At 38.4% G+C, this 20,250-nt stretch overlaps 1 protein-coding gene across 2 annotated transcripts in view; it reads left to right on the forward strand.

Moving 5' to 3' along the window:
- Positions 1 to 20,250, forward strand: part of CHFR (checkpoint with forkhead and ring finger domains) — a 150,877-nt gene that overhangs the window by 26,234 nt on the left and 104,393 nt on the right. For both annotated transcript variants that reach the window (XM_053701889.1, XM_053701890.1), the window contains exons 7-9: positions 55 to 222; positions 2,088 to 2,238; positions 4,343 to 4,497. In XM_053701889.1, the coding sequence (XP_053557864.1) occupies positions 55 to 222; positions 2,088 to 2,238; positions 4,343 to 4,497 (474 nt within the window). The remainder of the gene's footprint in view (positions 1 to 54; positions 223 to 2,087; positions 2,239 to 4,342; positions 4,498 to 20,250) is intronic.

Raw genomic sequence — 20,250 nt, forward strand, 5'->3', positions numbered from 1 at the left:
TATGTTAAGTGACTTCATTCCTAGTGTTTACCATATGTTTTTTCTACCCTCTAGCACCTGAATCTGCAGGACGGATTGATCATGCACAGAAGCTGCCAGTAGATCTGGGGGCGCCTGGCTTTTTATCTGAGACCAGTCAGTCGGTGGGATCTGTGTTTCCTGGGCTGACCTCTCCAGCATCAGATGATGATGCACATCCACCAAGAAAAAAAATAAGAACAGGTTATTTTATTTGATGTCATTATTTCAATGTTCTGCTGTCATTCTTTTTTTAGATGTAACCTCTAGAAAACCAATGAATATTATATTACACTGATCTGAAAAACACTAGTAACCACTATACCAAGAAACTAAAGGGAGGGAAAGGTCACATTTAAAATGTGCATGAGAGCATTTCAGCTTTAAATAGAAGCAGTTTTTCAATATAGTTCCATTAGCAAAAAATGCTTCTAGTTATTACCATGTTTCAGTTGCATATGCGCATATGCTGTGAGTGCCCTATGCACCAGTGTTCAAACACTGCACCTTCTCAGAGAGTCAGCAGGGACACACAATACACGCCACTTGCCAGGTCTGAGCTTGAATACTAATGCACGGGTTCACAGCATGTGTGTGTGTGCTACTGATGAAAAGTAATCATTTTTTACTACAAACAGTTTTGCTAATGGTATATTGGAAAAAAAAATTCTATTTAACATTGAAATGCACCCATGGGCATTTCCATTCTGACCTTTTTATCCCTTTGAGTTTATTTTCTATTGGTATAATAAGGTGCCCTGCCTCCTTGAGAAATTTAAATGGTGTTTTTGTTACTGTAACAGTTGATTTTATTCTTCCTTCCTTCCTGTGGGACATCACAAGTAAATAGATGACAATTTGAATGCAGCCATATTTGTTTTTGTTTTTATAAGGAAATCAGCCTGATATCAAATGCTACATTTTCTTGTAAAAGTTCATATTCAAGAGAATATGTAGCTGGATGTAAAGGGACATTTTGTTTCTGTGTAAAAATTGTACTTGTCCCAAGCTTTCTTCAGAATACTCCAAATCCAATAGCTGGTGTAGGCAGTCTGCAGCATTTTGAAGGTTCAATATCCCTTTAAAGGGACACTGAACCCACATTTTTTCTTTCGTGATTCAGATAGAGCATGACATTTTAAGCAACTTTCTAATTTATTCCTAGTATCAAATTTTCATAATTCTCTTGGTATCTTTATTTGAAATGTAAGTTTAAATCCCGGCCCATTTTTGGTGAACAACCTAGGTTGTCCTTGCTGATTGGTGGATAAATTCACCCACCAATCAAAAACTGCTGTCCAGAGTTCTGAATCAAGAAAAAAAGCTTAGATGCCTTTTTTTCAAATAAAGATTTCAAGAGAATGAAGAAACATTGATAATAGGAGTAAATTAGAAAGTTGCTTAAAATTGCATGCTCTATCTGAATCACAAAAGAAAAAAATTGGGTTCAGTATCCCTTTAAGTCAAGTCTTCACAAACCCAGAAGCCAGGGAGACATTGTGTCTTAGAATTGTATGCCTTGCTCCTAAAGTGTGGGTTATTATTATCCTTGAAACGTCACATAATTAATATTAAGTGAAGTTAAATCCAGTTGAGATATTCTAGATATTCTCATTATCTATCTATCTATCTATCTATCTATCTATCTATCTATATATATATATATATATATATATATATATCTCTCTGAGGAAGGGGTCAGCTACCCCGAAACATCACAGTTCAATTTAATAAGAGTGTGCTCACAGCGGAGAGAGCGGGACCTGTTTATTTAATTTGTTTACTTTTCCTACCCAGAGCACCGCTATATATATATATAATATCTCACTGCCCAGCTCCTAAATACGCTTACTGGCTCCTATATTTTACAAATTTTTCAACTTATGCCTTAAGATCCCCACTGGTACAAGTCGTCATATTTAGTTAAAGTTGTAACTTATTAGTCCATTACATTGTGACAGTGGTCTAAATTCTCTGAGCATAAGTTTACAGATCAGTGGCAATTATATATTATCTTCTGAGTTGCCCATAAGTAACAATCTGAGATCTATTGTAATCCCTTTCATCAGATGAGGACTACCCAGCTACCCAAACGCCAGCACAATCTCAGCGTTCCAAAGGACTCCCTGAGGATGTCAAAACATCCATTGTGAAGCCGGACAAGATGGAAGAGACTCTGACTTGTATAATATGTCAGGAGCTGTTGCACGACTGTGTCAGGTAGTTGGCGCATAAATCTCAATAGTGCTTTCTAGAAATGTGTATTTCCGCTAGTTGTACTGATTTGTTATATTTTACTTTGCTGAATTTTCAGAAAGAGGCTAATATACCTGTGATTGTACTCGCTGAGTGTGTAATAACTATTAAAGGCACACAATCATCTAGACATCTTGTGAGTTAGATTAAACTCTCAGCAGAGGGCTGCAGCACTGTGCTTTCCCTCCATCTCTGACAGCCAAGTGCCTAAATCAACATCATCCAATTAAGTCATATTGTTTTGCTTTTTTTAGGTATATTTTTCCAGGGGAATCTTCAAGATCATAATTAGTATAACTAATAGTTTTTTTCCAAAACAGGGCAGCAGAGCAATATATTATGTTCCCAATTAGAAAACAAAACCTATAGCTTTCACTCAAAATATTAAATTGCTTTGTTGTTCGGATGATGTAACAGGAAAGTAAGGGTCTGATGTGCATGGAGGAATAAGTGATCAGACACACATATGGGAATGTGATGCAATTGGTGTTGTACTGAGACATATTTAATGGATTAAACTGTGACAGAGGAACATTCTGGAAACTGCAAACTGAAGGTACCTGGTACCTTACAGATTTTGGGGTAAAGTACAATGAGACCAATGATTACAGTACTTTTATATATTAGCTATGTAGCAACAATCTACATTAGTACACAATACATTGTGTATGGAAAATATTATTGTGCATAAATTAGCTTGTTATGGTTATTAAATATCACTGCTCATCTCTTTATGTGGGTGTTGTGTAGTGAAACAATGTGTACTACACAGCCCTGTGTTGTCAGTGACATACCTAGTAATTAAAGAGACAGTTTACCCAAAAAAATTCTCCCCTGTAATGTGTTCCCATTTTACTTGCCGGAGTGTTTTAAAATTAAATTGTTTACAAATAGCTCCTTTACCCTTATTTTGGCATTTTAAATGGCTGATTTAGCCTGTGGTATCCCCACCTATGCTGAAAGTTTCTATACTTAAGTCCAGACTATTGACAGGCAATGTAAACACAACCAGCAGAAGAAGTTACTCTCCCGGTGGGGTGCAGAAGAGAGAACTTATAAAATGATAATTTTCCATTGTTCTCTCTAAGTATTGAGTTTTGGTTTACAGACAAATATAATATAAGGAAGCAAGTCTGTGTACACAAACTGATAACATAAAGCTCAACCAATTGTAAATAGGCTGTGGTTTCAAAGCACAAAACTAGCAATTTCATATACACAAATAAACTTGAAAATGCAATTTCTCATTCATTAAGGGAAAAACAATTTTACAATATACTGTTTCTTTAAATAGAACTCCTTCCTCACTACAGGCGGTAAAAGGAAATGCCTAGCCCTAGGTAATTTGGCTGCCTCTGTTGCATTTTTATTTTCATCATTCTGTATTAATTCTGAACAAAACTTTATATAATTTGTCACACAACAGTGCCACTTCTAAAAATCTGACTTATGTATTCTAGACAAAAGCTTTCCCAGGGTTATGCCTTACCTAAAATATCTTGACTGGGTGATCTTTTGATTTGGTAACTGGTATCACAAGGCCACCATCACTATTATTTTAGGTTTACTCATAAAACGCTGACTGTTCATGCCTGGCAAATTTAAACATTATAATCATGTTGTTATTAACTTTATCTAAGGAAAGGTTCACAGTCTGGTTTTATCTCCCACACATGAAGCAATTAATGGGAAAAGACAGTAAATAAAGAGAGACCTAATTAGGCAATGAATACATAAAGCTCCTGCAGTTTTATTATTGTGTAGGAGTTTTGCATAAAACAACTGTTTTCACGTCTACGAAGAGCAGTATTAAAGCAGGACCAACAAAACACTTTATGGGTTCCTTTTACAAGGCTGCAGTCATTATCTTAAACATAATACTTCAAACAGTAGGGTTGATTTCTCATTAAAGCGCAACTTGAGAGCAGTCATGGGTATGTTAACCCTTACTGGCAGCCAAAGGTTTCATTTGAAGAGCAATGTCAGTGTGTCTTTACCCAAACTCCTAGTTCAAGTTCAGGAATGTACTCCCTGTTTCAGTGCTAAGTGCCTGACTAGTGTTCTATAGTTTGCAGCCCTGTATGCACACCTTCTGTGCTGCCTGCTACTCTGGCTGGATGGATCGCTCTTCCCTATGTCCCACCTGTCGCTGTCCTGTCGAACGCATCTGCAAAAACCACATTCTGAATAATTTGGTGGAAGCATATCTGCTTCAGCACCCAGGCAAGTCACAGACTGTTATATATTTTTGTTCTTGTTTATTACAGTGTACACAAAACCGACAGAGCACTCAGAATTTAAATGTGTGCATATCAGTTTAGAATAGAAGAGTTTGCAATACGGCTGTTTAAGTAAGAATGGTGTTTAAGGCATGGATGTATTTATATAGTAAAACAGTATGATACACACACCTGTGCAGAGTAAAAGCTATCACTGAAACAGTGACTGATTTAACCAGATTTTATTAATGTTGATTGTAATGTCCCTTTCTTTCATACAGGTGGTGAGAGTTCAAGATGCACTACTCCTGGGAATTGCCTTCCTTTGCCACTAGAAGATTCCCAAACTCCAAGAGCCCTATAAAACCCCTCCCACCTCTAAAGTAATTAGCCTTGTCTTTGCCTCCGCTGGAGGTAGGTGAAGAAGGATGGTGCTCCAGATGTTTTTATGAGAGGGGCCCAATTTCCCCTCAGATTGCTGCTGTTTGACAGAGGGATGTATTGGGAGTATTGTGTAGTAGCACATTTACACAATGTTAGGACTTAGTTACAAGCCTGCCATAGGTGTTGCAGGGACATGTGCTTTGCCTCCTCCTGTTGGTAATTCAGTATGCTTCTATTTAATTTCCTCTGCTGTTATGTTACTGCACTGCTTTGGCTTTCTACTGGATTATGCACAGCCTTCCAGTAGTTAAATGCCTATGGGGAAGTACTTTTTTGTTATTATTATGGCACTCATGTAAGCCTATCGAGCCATAAAGTATTTATATTTATTATGCTATGTAGCCTAGGGATTATGTTATTAATTTTATTTGTATGGCTCCTTTAAATTTGTAAGGTTACATTCCCCTTTAAATTTTTGAAATTGTTCTTTTTCTCAAACTTTCCCTATCGTCGCGTTAGAGCGCATAAGTTTAGGGTTTGTGTGCGGCGGGGTACCGCGTTTGCACATGTTAGCGTGCGTCTGGGATTTTTGAGCGTGTTTTTAGCTTTATTAGTTCCTGCCGGGATTTATCCTGCTGTAGTCTTTGAGTGCGTTATCTGATGTGTAGTGCGCTTGTTTTTTCTAGAGCGCTATTCATCTTTTGTAATGTCGGGTTAGCATTCTAAGGCCTTACTGTCTTTATTTAATTCAGAATTTGGAGGGGGTAAGTTTTCCCCTTGCTTCAAGAGCTCTTTTTTGGGGAATATAGCCTAATGTTTAATTATTTCTATTTTTGTATATATTGTAAACAGGCTGATGTATTGCCTCAAACTCAGCTGTGCAATATGTGTTTAAATATTATGATGCATTCTAATCAGGCTAATACTGTTTTTGCTTCTAAAGGTGCCTGCCCTCCTACAATCTGTCTTACAGAGGGCAGCTCTGGAGATTTTTCTCCAGGAATTAATGATTTTTTACGGTCTACTATTTCTGAACTGCTGGCTGTTATGCCCCCTTCAAGTAAGCGTAAAAGTTCAGTTCATAGTTTACCTTCTACTAGTTCTAGTCCTTTACCGAATGCTGTGTCTAATCCCTAATCTAATCCTGGTCCAGTTGATTTAGCCTCAGTGGGTGAGTTATTTTTGATGATTAGGGGTCTGTTTCTAAGCATAGTACTATTAATTTAGAAGATAGTTCTTCGTTGAAAGGGACAGTCTTGTCAACATAAAACTTTCATGATTCAGATAGGGCATGCAATTTTAAACAACATTCCAATGTACTTTTATCATCAAATTTGTTCTCTTGACATTCTTTGTTGAAGGCTAAACCTAGGTAGGCTCATATGCTAATTTCTAAGCCCTTGAAGGCCGCCTCTTAACTCATTGCATTTTGACAGCTTTTCTCAGCTAGACAGTGCTAGTTCATGTGTGCCATATAGATAACATTGTGCTCACTCTGGTGGAGTTATTTATGAGTCAGCACTGATTGGCTAAAATGCAAATCTGTCAAAAGAACTGAGATAAGGGGGCAGTCTGCAGATACTTCGATACAAGGTAAATAAAACAGTTTTGGTTATGCAAAACTGGGGAATGGGTAATAAAGTGATTGTCTATGTTCTTAAACAATCCAATATCTGGAGTAGACTGCCCCTTTAAGGATCCTTTGGATAGGAAATTGTAATCCTTTTACAGGAGTGCTTTTCAACAAAGGTGTTGTATGTAGGCCTGCAGGTTAGTATTTCCTATGTGGCTGTAGCCTCTTCTGTGTGGCTGGATAGTTTGTCTGAGCAGTTTTCAGATGGTGACTCTGCAACTGAAGATTTTCATAACCTTCTAGGTTTGCTTTTATTTGTGATTTAAGAGTATATTATTAGCAGTCATTTCTAGAAGGGCTTAATGGGACACTGTAGTCAGAAAGCAAAGTACAATTCTTAAAAAAAGAAAGCTTAAATAGAACTTTTACAATATATATGCATTACATTTTTTGCAGCTAAAGTTGTTAAAATTGAGAGTGAACTTGCCTGTGGTTTAATTTCCTGTTTGATCTGTATGACACTGTAGTATTGTTCCTTCTCGACACATCTTACTATTTTTCTACAACCCCTAGCCAGCTGCATTACATCTATAGAGCACCTGCTCAGCTATCAGGAACCATTGGCTGTGGCAGTGCTAGCTGTGCACAGTATATTGTGTATACCATAGAAGGTAGCAGTTTAATGTCTTACTTTAGCAGCAATGAGTCAACTTGTAAGGGGAACTTAATTTAGGCAGCTAACACAACTTGTAGGGAGAAGTGTAAGTAATGTACATTTTAGCTGCCCTCACTGCAGACTAGTTTGTTGCTCAAGTAATTCAGGCTGTGCAGGAATTGTAATTAAAGGGACACTGAACCCAATTTTTTTCTTTCATGATTCAGATAGAGCATGCAATTTTAAGCAACTTTCTGATTTACTCCTATTATCAATTTTTCTTCGTTCCCTTGCTATCTTTATTTGAAAAAGAAGCAATCTAAGTTATTTTTTGCTTCAGTACCCTGTACTGCACTTGTTTATTGGTGGGTAAATTTATCTGCCGGCATCTAAACTTACTTTCTTCCATTTCAAATAAAGACCAAGAGAATGAAGACAATTTGAAAATAGGAGTAAATTAGAAAGTTGATTAAAATTGCATACTCTATCTAAATCACAAAAGAAAAAAAATTGGGTTCAGTGTCCCTTTAAATACAGCGCACGTCTATCAGGGCAAGAAAGCAGCTTCTGCTTTATTTTTTATGTCCCTACACTTATTATTACTGCAAATGTAAACTGTTTCCTTCATTGCTATGTGCAGTAATCTCTGCTCAGCTAGTACTATTACACCCAGTGGTAGGTAGCTCAGTAAGTAGCTCTATACATGTAATACAGATGGTTAGGGAGCGTAGGAAACAAATGAGCTGTGTGAGAAAGTAACAATACTATAGTATCATACAATTCATAACAGGAAATGACAACACTGGCAAGTTCAAACTCAATTTTAACAACTTTAACAGCAACATTTTAAATAAATTTATATTGCAAAAATGCTAATTAACCCCTTAAGGACAAGGCCGTCTTTCAATTGTCTTACCCTTAAAGGGATACTGAACCAAAAAAAAAAAATGTCATGATTTGGATAGAGCATGTAATTTTAAGCAACTTTCTAATTTACTTCTATTATCAATTTTTCTTCTTTCTCTTGCTATCTTTAAATAAAGATACCAGGAGAATTAAGAAAATTTGAAAATAGGGGTAAATTAGAAAGTTGTTTAACCCCTTGAGTGCTAACGACGGCTCTGAGCAGTCGCAGAGTTTCCCACTCTGATGCTAACGACGGCTCAGAGCCGTCGCTAGCACTCTCCCACCTTGAGGGAGATCTGGGGGTCCCACCTGCTCCTACCCCGGCGATCGGGCCTGCATAGTGACAGGGGCTTCACGTTATGCGTGGTGATGTCACATGCAACTTTATTTATACTTAACAATGTTAAGTATAGGAGCAGGGGCATCTAAGCAGCTACAGACCCCCAAGACCCACCGTTGGAAAGGTAATCGTCTAACCTTTTCAACAGTGTAAGTTAGGGATCTGAAAAAACAAAGTTAAAAAATGTTTTTTCAAAAAATAATTTGTTTTTAAAAAAAAACTTAAAAAAGCTTAGCACCCAGGTGGGAAAGTGCTTAGCACTCAAAGGGTTAAAATTGCTGCTCTATCTGAATCATGAAAGAAAAAAATTGGGTTCAGTGTCCCTTTTAAGGACCAGGGCTATTTTTACATTTCTGCGGTGTTTGTGTTTAGCTGTAATGTTCCTCTTACTCATTTACAGTACCCACACGTATTATACACCGTTTTTCTCGCCATTAAATGGACTTTTTAAAGATACCATTATTTTCATCATACCTTATAATTTACTATAAAACAAATATATAAAATATGATGAAGAAATGGAAAAAACACACTTTTTCTAACTTTAAACCCCAAAATCTTACACATCTACAACCACCAAAAAACACCCATGCTAAATAGTTTCTAAATGTTGTCCTGAGTTTAGAAATACCCAATGTTTACATCTTCTTTGCTTTTTTTTGCAAGTTATAGGGCAATAAATACAAGTAGCACTTTGCTATTTCCAAACTATTTTGTTTCAAAATTAGCGATCGTTACGTTGTAACACTGTCAGGAATCCCTGAATATCCCTTTACATGTATATTTTTTTTTTTAGTAGACAACCCAAAGTATTGATCTAGGCCCATTTTGGTATATTTCATGCCACCATTTCACCGCCAAATGCGATCAAATAAAACTTTTTCACAAACTTTAGGTTTCGTTTTATTTACAAACAACTTGTTCAATTATGGCACAAATGGTTGTAAATGCTTCTCTGGGATCCCCTTTCTTCAGAAATAGTAGACATATATGGATTTGGCGTTGCCTTTTGGTAATTAGAAGGCCGCTAAATGCCACTGTGCACCACACTTGTATTATGCCCACCAGTGAAGGGGTTAATTTTAGCTTTAGTGTAGTGTATTAGACAACCCAAAGTATTGATCTAGACGCATTTTGGTATATTTAATGGCCCTCTCTGCATCAGTGTGCCAAAAAAGGTATTGCAGTGATGCCTCAATATCGAGGCATCATGGCAATATTTTGAAAGCGGCGCTTTAAACTCATAACGTTGTACAGGGTACGTCGTTGGTCTTTAACGACCAGTTTGTGTATGACGTACCCTGTACGACGTGTGTTGTTAAAGGGTTAAGAAATTATTTTTTCAAATATTTTCCTTTTTTTTCTGACTAGTTTACCTTTTAAATCCTGGTCTGGTGATGTGTCTAAATCATGACTTTTATCTTTATTTCGAGGGAAAGATATTGTTTGGTTCTGTGTTAGATTCTATTATTTCTACTGTGACTGGAGGTAAGGGAGCTTTTCTTACTCAAATCTAAGGGTAAATTCAAAACTCTGAATCATTTTGTTCCTTTCGTAACAAAGAACAGAAATTGTATTCCTCCTCGCACAAGCAGGCATCTTCCAACACTTCGCGGAAGGCTAGTTCAAATTGGAACATATCAAAGCAGGTTAAGATGCCTGCTCCCTCTAATAGATCAGCATGAAGGTGTGGACAATGATCTGGATATTCTGGTAGGGGGCAGATTACTCCTTTTTCAGGAGATTTGGTTCCGGTTGGTTAAAGAACCCTGGGTGTAAAATACTATTTCACAGGGCTACCGAATATGTTTCAGGGTGAGGCCTCCCAGAGGGGGTTTCTTTGGTCTTATGTTCCAGTGGCTCCTTTTGAGAGCAAAGGCCTTCTTTCAGTCTGCCTTGGATCTGGTAGCTATGGGAGTCATAATTCCTATTTTGGAACAGGGCTTAGATTTCTATTCAATCACTTTTATTGTTCCAAAAAAAGAGATGACTTTCAGGCTATGTCTGGATATAAAAACTCAGATCAAATTCCTCAGAGTACCTACTTTCAAGATGGGAATCTATTCAAACTATTTTGCCTTTGGTGCAGCAAGGTCAGTTTATGTCGTCCATAGATTTAAAGGATGCATATCGTCATGTTCCTATCCACAAGGATCATTATCAGTTTCTAAGGTTTTCCTTCCTAAACAAACATTATTAGTTTGTTGCCCTTCCATTTGGTCTGGCTATAGCTCCAAGGATCTTTTCAAAGGTACTGGGTGCCCTTTTGGCAGTGATAAGAGCCCACGGTATTTCGGTATTCCCTTACCTTGACGATATCTTGGTACAAGCGCCATCTTATCATTTAGTAGTATCTCACACCTTCTCCACTTCTTCTTCACTTTTCCGGTTGTCCCAATAGGCTCAGTTTCTATGAGGCTATCTTTGACAGAAGGCTGAAGCTGATTGCAGCCTTTTCAAATCTTCATTCTCTTGTGTGGCCTTCAGTAGCTCTTTGTATGGAGGTTTTAGGCCTAATGATAGGCACATTAGATGCTATTCCGGTTTCACATAAGGCCTTTTCAGCTATGTATGTTTCGGCAATGGTGCAGGGATCATACTTGGCTGTCCCAGAAGATTTGTTTGGACTCCAGGACAAGACAGTCTCTGTCTTAGTGGTTGGATCATCATGATTCATGGGGCTAATTTTGTTCGTCCTACTTGGTCTGTGATTACGATAGATGGAAGTCTTTCAGGTTGGGTTGCAGTCTGGGGGTCTCTGAGAGGACAGGGAGTTTGGTCTACTCAGGAGGCGAGGCTACCAATAAATGTTTTGGAACTCTCTGTGATTTTCAGGGCCCTTCGGAGTTGTGCTGTGTAGAGAAGAGAGTTTCATCTGCGGTTTAAGTCAGACTATGTTACAGCAGTAGCATATGTCAGTCATTGGGGGAACTCACAGTTCTCTAGCCATGAGGGAAGTGGTCTTGTGTTCTTTCTTGGGCAGAGAACAATTGTTGCCTAATATCTGCAGTTCGTCTTCCAGGGGTTAGTAACTGGAAAGAAGACTTTTTTTAATCGTCATTCCCTATATCCAGGGGGGTGGTCTCGTCATTTGTATTTTTTCAGTCAGATTGTAGCTTCTCGGTTAAATAATAAACTTCCAGGTACTTTGCGAGGTCCAGGGATCATCAATCTGAGTTTGTGGATGGACTAATAGCCCATTGGTCTTTTTTTTTTTTTTTTTTTTTTTTAAATCAATTTTTATTGAAGTCATAAACAAATGTAAAATAAGAAATGCGTCCCGAAACAATGACAGATAAGAAGGTATATAGTGCTATTACAGAGATATTGCCAAGTCCACTAATACAAGTTATGCCTACCTACAATACATTTGTAAGATTAAAAAGTGGTACACATAGGCAGTTATTATCAAAGTGATGAGGCAATATTTGGCTGGAGAAATGAAGGAGCAATGAGGCCAACTTAGGCCAGGGAGACATGTAAAAGGAATATTATGAACCAATTTATCTAAAGTGTTAGCAAGGGATTTGGACTATCTATAATGAGACTTCAGTTTTGTAGTATAATATCATAGAAGAATAAAAATGGTCCCCACATTGTCGTATAAAATATAGACTAGGTTATCTATTTGAGTAGAATTAGAGCAAGGGGGGGTTGGCTTTATGTTTTTTTTAGGGGAAGGGAAATTCAGCGGGCGAGAGCCGCTCTAAATAAGGTGAGGGGGAGGGTGGGAGGGCGGAGCTAGTTAGTCAAACTAGTAAGCGCTTTCGGGCCTCTGAGCTTTCGAATAGAATACAAGAAAGGTTATCTCCCATTTATGCTATGAGTAGAGGTGGAAAACTGAAATATGTTTTGGTTTCTTTCACAATATAAGCACTAAGGCAACATGTTATATATAAATTTAGCAATAAGTAGTTCGTACCTATGTAAGATGCAATGAAGCCTGACACCGGATAGGCTGGGTAGCATGTGCAACTTATATTTACCTTTGCGATATCTTTATGGAAATACTTGCACCATTAAGATGTAATAGTAAATAGAATAGAGGGAGCTAAGGTATCCTGAAACTGTACCTACATCCCTGCCCCCCCCCCCCCCCATTGGTATTTTTTTTTTTTTTTAAATAATTTTTTTATTGAAGTTAAAGCATATATCATGACAACAAGAACTCGCCCTAAGGCCAAGGTTACAACAAAGAAAATAATACATTGTCTATACAGAGGCATTATAAAGTAGGCAATATGCATATACATTTCAAATCTGAATATGAAAATAGACAGTCTTAGGCGAGATGAAATAGAACTTCATTTTATATTATCAGCTTATGAGCTCCACATTCTAATAGTGTTTAACCTAAGACCAACATACCAGCCTGTGGAGATTCAACATGAGTATCAGCCACTCTTGGGCCGAGCTATATAGGGGGGGAGGGGGATATTCAGCGGGTAAGCACCGCTATGCGTATAGGGAAAGGAGGTGGGGGGACGGAGCCATGTATAGATATTAGTGACATAGGGTATCTGAAGTGGACCTAGAAATGCCCGATCGCAAAGAACTTATGTTATTGGAGTTTAAATAATGTCAATGTACCCCATAATATATATGGATCTAAGTGGGGAGATTACTAAAGCCTCCTGTAGTTACATATAGGCTAAGGAGTAGATGGGTTGCAGAAGGGTTGTTAAAAGTTGCAAAATTTATGTGTCTATATGAGATGGAGCAGATACTTTATCGTCTGGGCTAGTAGCTATTGTCTTGGGTATAACCATCTAGTTATTGGCATATTTCAAGGCTTATGTGATGCCGTATAGCCCATAATCTATCTATCTTAGTACATTTGAGAAATATTTTAAGCATATCTAAGACTTAGACCACGGCAAAACAGACAATATATAGCATAAGAATTGTATAACAATTGGCTAACATAAACAAATACCTGTGGGTCTAAAAATAGAGTTAAGTCTATATAATGCCAAACAAGGAATAGAGCATGCTTAAACATAAGAAAGTTACCTCTAAAACAGTAAAGAACTGCTGACCTACATAACTTATAAATGTGAATTATACAATTCTTGATAGGAGTTGATATTAGGGTAAGAAGTGATCCAGCAATGCACAGTACTAGGTTAAATATGGACCAGGATGTTAAGGTATACTTAAATACAGATTTATAGGCATATAGTATCTAGGGGTCAGCTAACCCTAACCTGGTCAAGTAACTGCTATGTTTAGCAGTGCTTATACAGGTATTATGTACATATAGTCTCAAAACCAGTTATCAATAATAATGTGGCACAAATAAAATGTAGAAGTGTAAGGCATATGCATTAGTCACTATCCATATTCACATGAGTTAGAATAAATACAACATATGTAAACCGCAAGCTGATAAGCCTATATTGGATTTGATCTATATAAATAGTATCATTACTGAAAAGCTAAGCAGAAAGAACATATAGCATGAAAAACCAGGTAATTTCTGTAGTTGTCTGCACTGATAAGAATGAGGTGCTAATACTTATTTTCACAGCAGCTAGTATCAATTGTCAGATAATATATACAATATGCAAAAAGCATTTTCAGACCTAATCAAACATGACAGGATATCTATTGTAATCTAGTGGAGTAACATTAACAGTAAGCAGAAGGAAAAAGTTATAAGCTTCATATGCACTTGTCGGGTCTGAGCTGCAAGCAGATGCACTAAAAATGAATAATTTAACATTGAGCAGATGAACATGTAATGCTCAAATACATATCCAATAATCAAAAGATGCTATAAAAACTTCTATAGAGCCTGGGTATACTGATTCTCTATTGGTCAGCATAGGAGCCTGAGTAAAAATATGGGGGCTAACATGTTTCCCACACTGTCAGCATAATGCCTATGGCTTATATATAACATTTAAGTAGTACATCCTATATGTGAAGAGTTAATATAGACCATCAGATAAATATGAGCTACAGCAAAGAAAATCTTAGTGCATTAAAAACATTTTGTTAAGATAGTTAGCTGATGTCATGCAGGTCTCTTAGAACTACGGGCCTGGAATGGAATAGATTGTCCTCCAATGTGTGGAGGCAGCAAAGCAAACATTGTTAAAGGTTAACTTTATATTGTGGAAACCTGTATTATGGCCTAGCCTCGGCAGGGAGGCACTTGTACTTCTAACAGTGAGTTAAGACAGATACACTGGCAGCTATGACTATTTGTGAACTAATCTGTCTTGTAACCAGAGAGTGAGATAATAAAACCTAGCCCTCAGGCACAATGCACAAACTAAAGCACAAAATAAAAACTTTTGAACATAAATAAACTCAGATGTATAAGTTATTAGGCCTAAGCGGTAGCTTTAGCTGATATGGTTGTCTGCTGTTCATAAAAATTAATGTCTTATTTTATATATAAGGTCACATTATATTAATAATTAAGCATATAGGCAATAAGTTAGGACAAATGCAAATATTTAAGCATAAATCCTGGGTTAACAAAAACTAGCTGGTAATGTAAATAATGCCAGCACTCCAAACAAGAAGAAACATGAGAATAATGTTAGAATAGGTCCATGTGTATATAAAGAGAAAGGGTTGTCCCGGTTTCTACAAGGGCCTTAATATAGAAGCTCCGTAAAGCTGCAAGGCCTTTCCATATGTGAGAGATAAGATACTCCTAAACATAGGTCCAGTGACATTTAGCAACAGGGTCAATATTAGGTATAGTAACATATTGTAGAGACACTCATACTCGCAGTTGGGGCCGGTCAAAAAATGGAGAAATGAAGCATCCAGTTAAGCCCTGTGATCTGTCCTGTAGCATTAGAGATCTCAGCCGATGCCTTCTCTTGTACAGAGATTTATAGGAGCGGAGTAGTCTGACTTGTGTGAATGTCTTTGTAGCCGGGAATCATGGCGCTGGGCCAGAAACAGACAGTTGTGAGGAAGCCACCCATGAATAAGGTGTAGAAAGTGGTGGTCTTTATTCCCCTGTATGGGGCTAGATTGAAAACCTGAGGTCACGCTCAGCCTGAACTGTATCCCTACATCTGAGTAGCGTGTACCTTGTAAGGGCTCTGCAGTAATGAACGGACTCCACGTGGCATTTTTTCTCAGCACCGAAAGCGCATTATTGTCAATGACAGGAGCATACCGCAGGATTTCTAGAGCTGGTGAGTAGTGTGCTTCCCCTGGTATAAGTGAAGCGGTTGTGATCCACGGAGCTCTATTTTCATCATCTAGCACATCTCCGTCCGGCTCCATCCGAACAGCACTTTTCACAGCAGCTAGGCTTTTCCCAGAGTCTGTAGATATAGCCTGTGCGGAAAGATCTGAGCAGATCAGCAGTGATTCTAGCATTTGTGTTGTTGTTCTAATCTTAGGATATGAAGTTTCCTTGCTCTCGTTAGGATCTGTGGCAGCGGCCATTTTAGATGGAGGCTTAACTGCTTCTCCAGAATGCTCTCGCAGCACAAGTTTCAGATCAGAAAAGTAATAGTCGCACTTCTGTATCATTTTCTCTATCGATGCCTGCAAAAGATCAGAGCAATCTGCCATATTTGACAGTGTAGTAATAGATCCACAGTAAAGTTGAAGACAAATATCAGGCGCTCTCTACTTCCACATGGGGAGTCAGATAGATCGTCGTTTTGCAGAGGTCATAGATGATGCTTGGGACCTCGTTTAAGTAACGTTTTAGAGAGATTGCTTTCCTCCTTTTAGTGAATAATCTCTAAAGCTGAGTTAGAGGACATAAAATCTAGCTATATTGCTTTTAAATGCTATATTGGTAGCAGAGCCACAGACAAACACGTCTGCTTGCTCTGCTAGTTAGCTCCGCCCCCTCATTGGTATTTTTTTAACTAGCATATGCTTTTCCTCCTCTGGTTCTCTTGCTAAGTGTAATTGCCAGAATCGGAGAGGAAAACGCATCTGTAATTTTGATTGCTCCAGCTTGGTCTCGCAGGACTTGGTTTGCAGATCTGGTTCAGATGTCCAGTTGTCCTCCATGGCCACTTCCTCTACAACAGTATCTTCTGTCTCAAGGTCCATTTTTTCATTAGGATCTCTAAGCTTGATGGCATGGAGATTGAACACTTAGTTCTTAGGCAGCGGGGTTTCAGAGTCTGTTGTTGAGACTTTAATTCAAGCCCATAAACCTGTGACTGGGATCTATCATAAGGTTTTAAAGGCCTATATATCGGGGTGTATGAATCATGATTTTTCCTGCCATTTTTGCAGGATGGATTGGATAAAGGTTTGTCTGCTATTTCTCTCAGGGGTCAGATTTCTGTCCTTTTAATTTTGTTTCATAAGAAGATTGCTAATCTTCCTGATATTCACTGTTTTGTACAGGCGTTAGTCAGGATTAAACTTTTCATAAAGCCTATCATTAAAGTGAATGTAAACTTGAGCATAGTCACTCAAGTCATAGGATAGAATTAAAAAAATTGATACTTTCATTCATCAAATGTGTAGTATATATTTATCTTCTGAGATTTCTACCTTCTAATGCCAGAATGATAAGTGCCGTTCCTCCGCCTGCCATAGTCATCAATTGATTGACAGATGACTCATCTGCAATCCACTAATCGTCGTTTCCCCCCCCCCCCCCCGGGGTTCAGCCCCTTTGCACAAACGTCACACCTGGAAACAATGATTAGTGGATTGCAGATGAGTCATCTGTGAATCAATTGATGAATATGGCGGGTGGCGGAACGGTGCTTATCGTTCTGGCATTACAAGGTAAAAATCTCAGAAGATAAGTATATACTACACATTTGATGAATTAAAGTCTCATTCATTTTTTCAATTCTATCCTATGACTTGAGTGACTATGCTCAAGTTTACATTCACTTTAATTAAGTTTTAAAGGTTTTGCATGCTCCACCTTTTGAGCTTAAGTGAGCTTTTATCTTGGAAGGTTTTGTTCCTTTTTGCTATTCTGCCAGATGAGTTTCTGAGCTATCTGCTCCGTCTTGCAATCTTACCTTTTTATCAGGATAAGGCAATTTTGAGAACCAAGTTTGACTTTTTGCTTAAGGTGGTGTCCTCAGGCAATATTAGTAGGGATATTAGTATTCCTCCTTCTTTTCCTATTCCTAAGAATACCATGGAGAGGCTTCTCCATAAATTCACGACTCTTAAGTACTATTTGCAAGCTACTAAGGATTTCAGGCAAACTTCTAGTTTGTTTAATTTATATGGTTCCGGGAAAGGTCAGAACGCTACAACTGTTTCCTTGGCTTAAGCTTTTGATTCAGAAGGCTTACTTGGATGTGGGTTAGCCTCCTCCTAAATGGATTACTGCCCATTCTTCTAGGTCAGATGCCACTTCCTGGGCCTTTAAGAATGAGGCCTGTGTAGATCAGATTTGTAAGGCAGCCACTTGATCTTCTTTGCATACTTTTACTAAATGCTACCATTTTTATGTATTTGCTTCCCCCGAAGCAGCCTTTGGTAGGAAAGTCCTTCAGGCTGTGGTTTCTGGCTGATGTTAATTTCGCTGTTTTTTGTGTCATTTGTACTACAAGTCTCTCTTTGGTATGTAAATTGATCCCTGCATTCACATCCTGCCAATTTCCATGTTTTTTGCGTCATCTGTATTGCAAGCCTCTTTTTTTGCATTTGTCTGTATAATTAATTATGTATTTACCCTGCTGATATCTTGCCTTTATCTATGTGGTGTTCAAACCTTGCAAATACTTGTTTTAATTCCTAAATTTATAATTTCACTAATGGTTTAACCACATCCTCCCCCAAATTCTATTGTCTGTTATTTTTAACTTATCTCACCCTGAATCAAATATTCCCAATTGGCATTTTGACTGTCTTTGATCAGGTCATTACCTTATTTATTGCATTCAGCTGAATGCTCTGGCCTATAAATTTAACACTGCTATGGGGAAAACAATGCAGGGGCTAGCAATGTAGGTTAGATAGCAATAGTGTAAGATCATCTGTTCACATCTCTTAAGTGAACATTTATAAGTGAGGCACAACGAATTATACAAGAATTCAACAATGACTGGACAAGGGATAAGGCAAGATCTGTTTTTATACTGAATTTTATACACTGTCTATTTTGTAAAAAATTCACAAAATCTTAATATCCCTTTTTGCCACCTTTTGTGTGTTCAACAAACTACTTTACTCAATTACTCCTTACCCCTCACCACCTGCATTGCTTATTATCCCATCTCTCTTAAAGGGACATTAAACCCCACATTTTTCTCTCATGATCCAGACAGAGAATACTATTTTGAACAACATTCCAAATTGCTTCTATTATCTAATTTGTTTTATTCTTTAGATATCTTTTGTTGAAGAAATATCAATGCACATGGGTGAGCCAATAACACGAGGCATCTATGTGCAGCCACCAATCGGCTGCTACTGAGCCTATCTAGATATGCTTTTCAGAAAAGTATATTAAGAGAATGAAGCAAATTGATATGTTCTATCTGAATCATGAAAGAAAGATTTTGGGTTTAACGTCCCTTTAAGCTCACCTTATTTTTGTATTCATGAACTTCACACATTCCTAAAGTCTCTCTCTCCCCCTTGCAACTCATCACAAAAACAGTCTCACTACTGCAAATCCGCATCTTAAGTCACTCTCCCTCTTGCTCATACTAGCTGCTGGCGACATCTCCCCTAATCCTGGTCCCCCACAACTTCCCCGCCCTGCACACCCAAGTGTGCCTTTCAATAGACTTCAAACACAAAACTCTGGTAACCTTAATCTTATTCCTCTTGCACCTAAAGCCACCACCCCCTTCACTTGTGCACCTTCATAAGAGCCGACTATAACAGTGAACTCTCGCTCTGTTTGCAACAAACTCACTTCTATCCATGACCTCTTTATCTCCCACTCTCTTAATCTTCTGGGTCTCACAGAAACCTGGCTCTCTCCTTCAGACACTGCTTCCTCTGCTGCACTGTCACATGGGGGTCTCCACTTCAGCCAACTCCTAGGTCTGACAATAGATAAGGAGGTGGTGGTGTTGGTATTTTACTTACCTCTCGTTGCACCTTTCAACAAATACATCCCTTCTCTTCTCTCACATTTTCGTCATTCGAAACACACATGATTCGCTTATTCTCTCCCTTCTCTATACAGGTTGCAGTCATATACCGCCCCCTGGCTCTGCAACTCTATTTCTAGATCACTTTGCCACCTGGCTACCTTACTTCCTTTCCTCGGATACCCCTGCCCTCATTCTCAGTGATTTCAACCTCCCTGTTGATAATCCCTCTGCCTCCTCTGCAAAACAACTTCTCCAACTCACTTCCTCTTTCGGCCTGTCACAATGGACTGACTCTCCCAGTCACAAAGATGGTCACTCCCTTGATCTGATTTTAAGTTATCGATGCACTATCTCAAACTTCACAGACTCACCTTTTCCTCTTTCTGACCACCACCTCCTCACTTGTACCATCACCTCCCTCCCTACAACTCTCTCTCTCCTTCTACCCCTCACACTAAACTTCACAGAAGAATCAAGTCATTAGATCAGCAACAGCTCGCTAGCTCTCTCGAACCTCTTCTCTCTTCCATCCCCTCCTTTTCCTGTCCTGATGAATCCATCTGCCATTATAACTCCACCCTTACATCGGTCCTTGATAACCTGGCCCCACCTACCATAGCTCAGAAAACATACACTCATCCTCAGCCCTGGCATACTGACACTGTACCTACGCAGATGTTCCCGTACTGCTGAGCGATACTGGAGGAAATCTCGGAGTTCTGCTGACTTTCTTCACTATAAGTTCATCTTGAACTCTTACTATTCTGCCCTTAATCTATATAAGCAACATTACTTCTCTACTCTTATCTCTACTCTTTCTTTAAACCCAAAATGTCTGTTCTCCACCTTCAATACTCTTCTCGGCCCAGCCCCTC

This window comes from Bombina bombina, chromosome 2, assembly GCF_027579735.1.
Source record: "Bombina bombina isolate aBomBom1 chromosome 2, aBomBom1.pri, whole genome shotgun sequence".
Taxonomy (NCBI): Eukaryota; Metazoa; Chordata; class Amphibia; order Anura; family Bombinatoridae; genus Bombina; species Bombina bombina.